Genomic DNA, 7,216 nt, shown 5'->3' with positions numbered 1-7,216 from the left:
CTCTTGGGCATATCACCAACAGCACCCACATCTGGAATCGGGCGGTGCTCGGCATCTGAACCCACTATGGTTTCTGCAGCGACGATGTGCCCCTTGTCGGAGCCATGGACGGACCCCAAACCACCTCCCGCATCAGCTGACACACCATGGTTCGCACCTCCAAGACCACCTTCGGGCTTGCCGGGTGCATCTCCGAGATTTCCCTGCGTACCACCGCCGGAAACCCCTACCATCGGTGCTGCAAGAACGACCCACAATAAGGATTTGCTGGAAATGTGGAACGCAGGACAAGCGAGGAATGCGCGAATGTAGTGAATCATGGTACCTGATGTCGCCGCGGCAGACGAGCAGAAGAATACCGTGGCCGGAGGAGATGAACAGTGCCAGCGGAGAGAGCGATGGCAAGGGGCTCAACAGTGCCGGAGGGGAGCGCAAAATACCGAATGGTACTTTGGGGATTGGGAGGATGGGGGGTGGGTAAAAGATTGGAACTGCGTGAATAACAAAATGTAACCGCCGGTAAGTTTGCAACCGCGCCAAAATCACTACAACATGGCACGCTTCATAGGGGGATATAACTATAGTCGCTTTATCGTATATTCTTATGCCAGCGCGGAAATGGTTCGGACAACAGAACAATCGAATACTGGATCGTAGAACCCTTCTTTGCATAGCGTACAACAATTACACAGACCATATACAAAAAACTAACAGTTTGTATGCTCAACCATCTTAATGCTACCATTTTGTATGATGAAACTACTGATTTCTATTTGACGTGCCCAGTTTTCTATGACCAATGTCAAACAATATGTGATCAAAAATTCGAAATTACACAGTAAAACCACACTTGGATATGATGGACCTAGTTGTATCTATGATAATACTACTCATCCTCTGTGGTCGGACAACATATTCCTGCAGTAATACTACAATTGTTTGCGTTCAAACCGTAAACCATGCTAAATAGAAACATGACCAACAGGCTATTATTCTGCTACTAATTTACATAACCGCACGTAAAAAAATCATGAATTCAAGTTTTTGGGGCACTCTGGTCTTCCGGATGACAACACCATTCACACATTTATCAGTACCGCATCGGCCGATACCTGGTGACCTCTTCTGGGAGTTCCATTACTTCATTGAGGTCATGGAAAATCAAGTATTTAGCAATTTCCGCCGGTAGATCAGGGCTCCTTTCCTGAAAGGCATATTCAATTAATCACCGCTTCACAACAGGACAAAAACAACTAAGCAAACACTATGAAGAAAAGGGATTACCCGGTCTATGACACATCCAACTAGTCCACGTTTGCCATCGAAGGACTGCATATATTTAATCAAGAAAAACCCACAATCGTTGGAGCCGCACTTCATTCTGGGAGCTTCATGATCAAATCTGAAGTCCCAATTGCCAAACTTGGGAAAGCCTGAATTCGGGCGGACCCTCTGAATAGCAGTGGTCAGGCGGTTCATCATAAGCTCGCTGAACCTCAATGCCTTCCCGCTGATATTTACTGATTGCTGATGGAAGTCCTGCCATCTTGTGTAATTCATCTCATTACCGTATGTGTTCGAATCAATGATGTGGATACACTTCATGATTCTGTTAACCACATACAGGACCCAGTGATTGTGATGAACCATTGGGACAAAGATCTGTATAAAGTAACTCCAACATCAACTTCAATGTTCGTAAACAACTAAATAGATGTTCATATGAGATGAAAATGTAACACCAGGTGAGCATGGACATACCATTTGCGTGTTCTTCATGTCCTCACTAGATGGCAGCATTCTGTTTAATGATTGCTCGAGCCTATGAGACGTGAAAGAAACATCGGGGTCATCCTTGCGGTGAAGATGTTCTGCATTGAGCGCTCTCTGCATCCAAGGATGAGGAGTCATACAAATTAAGTTTCAATAGGAGAAAAATTAACCAAAACAAGTGTATGCATGTAATCATTTTCCTTATATGCACAAAAAAACAGACAAACCATGGTGAACACATCAACGATCACACGGGTGCCGTGCATCAAAGAATGTTTGGTGTGGTCATCGTAGTTGATGCATTCAATCCCAAACTAGACAAACATATCCTCAAGGCCTTTCCCATCACTGAACGACCCCAGGATATCCTTCCCATAAGCTAAGCCATTTCCAAATATCATAAGAGGGACACTGCATAGGAAATACATAAAAGAAAAAACTTGAATTTAGTGTTAAAGAAACTACAGAAAGGGTAGAAGGTCATAGAAAGCAATAGTTTCAATAATGGAACTACCAGTGTACTTGTGAATTTGGCAGGTTTCTATGAACAAACTCACTTAATCTATTAAGAACCAACATGTTTATATGTATAAATTGGAGGAATTTTAGATCACAGTGCCACTTCCTCGGCAGCGATGAAAATACTAGTTTTTAAATTAAGTATTAATGTATATATGACAAAAATAAATGAATCTATGATCAAGGAAACAGTATATCTTCCTCATGAGGGGAGAGTCAGGTGCGATCAATAGTGCGCGGAGGCGTCTGGGTGGTTGCATGTCATCAGATTTTGAGGTGTTGGTCTGCTTCTCAGCTGCATGTACGAAAATTAAATGAACTTGAATGTTACCATGTGTCATATAATGCACATTAGGCATAGCATATAGGTCCCTATCGTTTGTTTCAGAGCGACCACCCTCCACTACAAAGATGAATAAAGGGTCAGTCATAAAATTATCACAACTCATATGAAATAAACATGGTGGTAGCATATGGTGGCAACTAACTGTGCATGGCACTGCAGGTTTCTGCGCCATCACATTGTTCCCTTTGCACATGATCTCCAACCAGATGATCAGTCCGCTGACCTCGCTGGCTGTCAATGAAGTGTTGGCCGGGCATTTCAAGAGACAGCCGCAGCGAAACGAAACTGGGGGCTGCCAAGCAAAAAAAATGTTTTTTCACATGTCACATATAATATACCTGATACACATTGGCATTTTACAGGCACTCAACAAATAGGGGTATGTGCAAGCAAGAAAACAAATTATGGGGGTCATATCTTCCCCACCACTCTCATTGCCACCCTCCTGAGAACCTGAGATTGCACCGGCTGACACATGCGGAGATGCTGCATCAGAACAGTTAAGTGCAAATAAGAAAATATAAATGACCTTTTCATGCACCCCGCAATACAATTGTACAGTCAAAGTTACAGTAAACACACGGTCATATATGGTTGCTGCACTGACCTTCATTATGCTGAGGACTATAACTGGTGCCGTCCTCGTCTGGATCTTCAGAAGCTTGCTTCCCACGAGCGCGCACGCGGATGAGCTCGTCAATCATATCATCAAATTTCCCTTTAATTTCCAACTACTGCTCAACAATGGCACGGTGAGCAGTTGCAATTCTATCAGACTGCTCCTGAATGTCAAGGTCATACTCTCTGAATAGGTCTACCAAATTCTTCCGGTCCGGGACAAGTAGAGCTGAAATCTTGGCTGCCAAGAGATCGGCCAGCTGTTAGACAGAGAATGAACCACCAGATGAGGCCGGTCCAGCAACTACATAGCATGTATCGGAGGGTCTCCGGAACTGCAAACAAAAGCCAAGAAGAACTGTTTAGGGCAGCCAATTAACAGGGTGTGTATGCAAAACAGACTTAAGCTTTATACATTTTCTATTGGCAAAAACCAGTTTCTATATAAGAAGCCCCAGGTTTATATGAAAAAACAAATAAAACTGTCAGTTAAGGTTTCTATACTAAATGGTCCTGTATCTAAGACCAAACTCCATGAATCTGTGGTCAACCACAAGTTTAAATGGTGAAGCCACTAGTTTTTATTATCACCCTACCACTTTCCATATTCCCAATTTTCTATGCTCGTGCCCTTTCTATACCACAGCATATATGTTACGATTATCCACAATGTTATATGCTAATATGCTTATGATTTAATGCAAAATATAGTTAAGTGTGCTCACATCGAGACGCCCATATTCCCCAGACCCAACTCGATCAGCTGCGGAAATCTCCTGAATCCTCTCCTTTGTCCAGAACTTGATACGGGGATTTCTGAACCTCTCTGGGGGGCACACCATGTGGTTCAAGTTGTCAAGATACCATAGCTGCACAAAAATTTGAATCATAACATTGCAACCATTGATGGGAACCCGGAATGGCAGTAGGTACTTACAAGAAAACAATGCTGCATCCATACATAGTTGCAGTTTGTTTGTCTTTCTTCCTTTTTTGCCACCTCTCGACACTGTGACACAGGTCCGTGTATATGAGCTGGCACTAGTCAATCTTAGAAAACTGTACCGCCCAATGAGCGAGCATAACATCCTCATTGCTGATGTCCCAGCTACCGTGTGGAAACAAAAGGCTATGGAAGATGACTATGAAATAGCACATCATCGTTGCATCGTCAGTGCGCCCCGATTTGATACGGTCCTGCATCATTTCCACATTGAATGCTCGGTTCTCCAAATTCATATTTTGCCTGAACTTCAAGACCTGCTTGGATTTTGCACTTGCATAAACAGTTGGCGATGTGGTGCCGGCACTAGGAAGACCTAGTACCAGCCGAACGACCTCTTTGGAAAACTTGAGCTCCTTCCCTCTGCCGGCCCGTAGAGTCATTGACTCGAGGTCAATGTGGTCCAATAACCAGCAAATTAAGCTTCGACCCTCTACACCGTCAAGTTGCATAGATAATATATTCTTGAAACCTTTCTTCAAAACATATTGCCTCTGCGGTTTGTTCAGCAACTGGTTTGTGTCTAGCACCTCCTTTGGACAACAGCGGACATTAGCTTTCTGCCAGAGAAAGTAAGAAACATCATGTCCAATTCTAGTAAGCATGCCAACCTTACCATAGGTTTCTAGTATAAATAATTTTTCTATATTACAGGGTCAGGTTTCTGTGACCAAAATAACAGAATATATAGTGCAACTAGCAGTTTCAAAGATGGTACTACCATTTTCTGTATAAATGATCATGATTCTATACCAAAATCGATGAAACAATGATATACGTTGCAGTTTTAATGATCCAACTACGAATTTCTGTGCAACCAAATTTCCAAGCTCATGCCATTTCTAAGCTAATAGCATTAATCTTTTATGTACATGATATAGGTTTCTATGACCAAGCTCCACTCAACTATATTTAAAATACCTGTTTCTATGATCAACATATCAGCTTCTATATTAAATTGACAGGTTTATATGATCAATAACCCAGAATCTGTGATTGGCCTTATATTATTAACAAAAAAATTAAAATTTAGACACATGCCATTGTAATGATGATTTTCGAATATCAAACAATCATATTCTAAATTATAGCCTCATGTTTCTAAGACCAAGCTCACAGGATATATGGTAATATCCTTGTGATACATGCTTCTCATAGTCAAGATAACTCACAGTCATTTTAACACTCTTTTCCTCGACCTTCTTTGACTTCGAGGGGGCCTTGTCCGCTCGACGGCGCATCCCTGCTCCCTCCCGCAACTGCAAATAAATAGATTCGATGCTTCTCAGGTTGAGGCTTGTGATACCAATCTTTACGAGTTGTTGTATATACCTCACTTTTCATCACTAGACGCCCTTTTTTGGCGGCATGAACGGATGGAGCTTGATCCACAGCCGCGAAACGAGGCGACGAGCACGTCCTCAGCACCGCATAGGAAGAGCCGGATTCACCCGGAACTTTCTTCTTCTTGGTCCTTGGTTGGACCAATGCATCGTCGTCGGATCCTCGGCCTTCGGTCTCCCTGTCCCGATAACGCGCATTGGCGGCGGCTTCCTGCGCCGCCAAAAACTTGCGCTTGCGATCCAACGCATCTATGTTGTGAATCATCAAACTTTGCTAGTATTCTAGGGGGCGCGTGCAGATTCACGATCGGCAGACTCAATCAAGGGAGATTGGTGGCCGGCCGCCGCGGATGCAACCGCATTGTCGGATGAATCTAGAGGGGGGCCCATCATTCCACGGTCGCGAGAACCCGATGGGTCGCAGCCGTCGCCATTGCCGGAAACCGAGGGGGCATCAACCATTCCTGCACCGAAAAACAGCCATACTGCTCTAAGAAACGGCGACAACACTAAGACTCGAAGAGGGCACGGGCCGGCAGGATAAAACTATGAAGAGCAAAAGTGCCAACCTGATCCCGACGATAGGCGACAACGTTCAGTCCGCTGGTGCGTCCACTGTTACACTCGGCTCCGACGAGGAAATAGCGGTCGAATCGAGACAACTGCAAGCAGTTTGGCGGCAGTGGGGAATGGGATGTTGAGGGGCAGATGGGGAGTACGGTGAGGCGGCGGCAATCAGCTTCGCGACGCGGGCAATCAGTGGTTGGGACAGGAGTGGGGGAGGGAGACAAAGCTAGGGGAGGGGGGGTGTGGATGGGTTCAATATGAGTGTTTGTTGGGTGATGAAAAAAATAATAAAAGTAGAAAATTAATAAAAAAATAATGGTAGAGGTATAGAAACTCCTCCGTGTGTTACCCCACGGGATTTGAAAAGATGTTCTGGCTCGGGCACGATGGGGGAAAGGGCGGGAGATGGTCCAGCTGAACCATATAGCTCGCCATTCTCAAATCATAATACTCTGGTATATGTTCAACCATAGAAACATATGGATGGAAGAATATAAACCCTAAACCCTCTATAAACTGGTATCTCAGTCATAGATCCATATCAATTATCATAATATTATGAAATGCTGAAACCACTGAATATGTTCAACCATACAAGCATACATTTATAACCCTTAACATAATATGATAAAATCCTAAGCCCCCTAAAATAATATGTTCGGCCATATAAACCTATAGACAGAAGTATATAAACCCTAAATCCTAACCCTAATGCCCTAAACCTTATTACCTAAGCCATAAAACAATAAACCAAAAAACAAAAACCCCGCAGCATAAAACCCTAGAACCTAATGCACGACACCTAACCCCCCCTGGACCTGCGCATCAGGCATGGGCGTACAAACATACGCGGGCAATGATAGAAACACCTTAAACAGTAAAAACTTTATCTAATATCATATAAAACTCGTCCACATGCACCAATAGAATCTGATGCTTCCGATTCATACATCTCATTGCATGCAGACAATAGAAAACTCATTAATAGAAGACGCCTTCTGCAATCAGATAAACTACTACATGCAAAATTACCGCATTCCAACATGC

The 7,216-nt window shown here is 43.6% G+C and overlaps 2 protein-coding genes across 2 annotated transcripts; both read right to left on the bottom strand.

The window, feature by feature from the left end:
* Window positions 1–673: 673 nt before the first annotated feature.
* LOC120654023 lies at window positions 674–1,654 on the bottom strand. Its single transcript, XM_039931637.1, has 2 exons — window positions 1,285–1,654; window positions 674–1,204 (listed from the first exon to the last, which is right to left on the bottom strand). Exons 1-2 carry the CDS (start codon window positions 1,648–1,650, stop codon window positions 1,091–1,093), a joined length of 480 nt encoding a protein of 159 aa, XP_039787571.1. The 5' UTR covers window positions 1,651–1,654; the 3' UTR covers window positions 674–1,090.
* A 2,400-nt stretch (window positions 1,655–4,054) lies between these two features.
* Window positions 4,055–5,512, bottom strand: LOC120654022. The gene is made up of 2 exons (XM_039931636.1): window positions 5,432–5,512; window positions 4,055–4,819 (listed from the first exon to the last, which is right to left on the bottom strand). Exons 1-2 carry the CDS (start codon window positions 5,498–5,500, stop codon window positions 4,298–4,300), a joined length of 591 nt encoding a protein of 196 aa, XP_039787570.1. The 5' UTR covers window positions 5,501–5,512; the 3' UTR covers window positions 4,055–4,297.
* Between the last annotated feature and the right edge of the window lie 1,704 nt (window positions 5,513–7,216).

Source organism: Panicum virgatum, chromosome 1N (genome assembly GCF_016808335.1).
Source record: "Panicum virgatum strain AP13 chromosome 1N, P.virgatum_v5, whole genome shotgun sequence".
In the NCBI taxonomy this organism is placed as follows: domain Eukaryota; kingdom Viridiplantae; phylum Streptophyta; class Magnoliopsida; order Poales; family Poaceae; genus Panicum; species Panicum virgatum.
The sequence above is the reverse complement of the archived record's forward strand: the minus strand, read 5'-3'. Positions and strand labels throughout refer to the sequence as shown.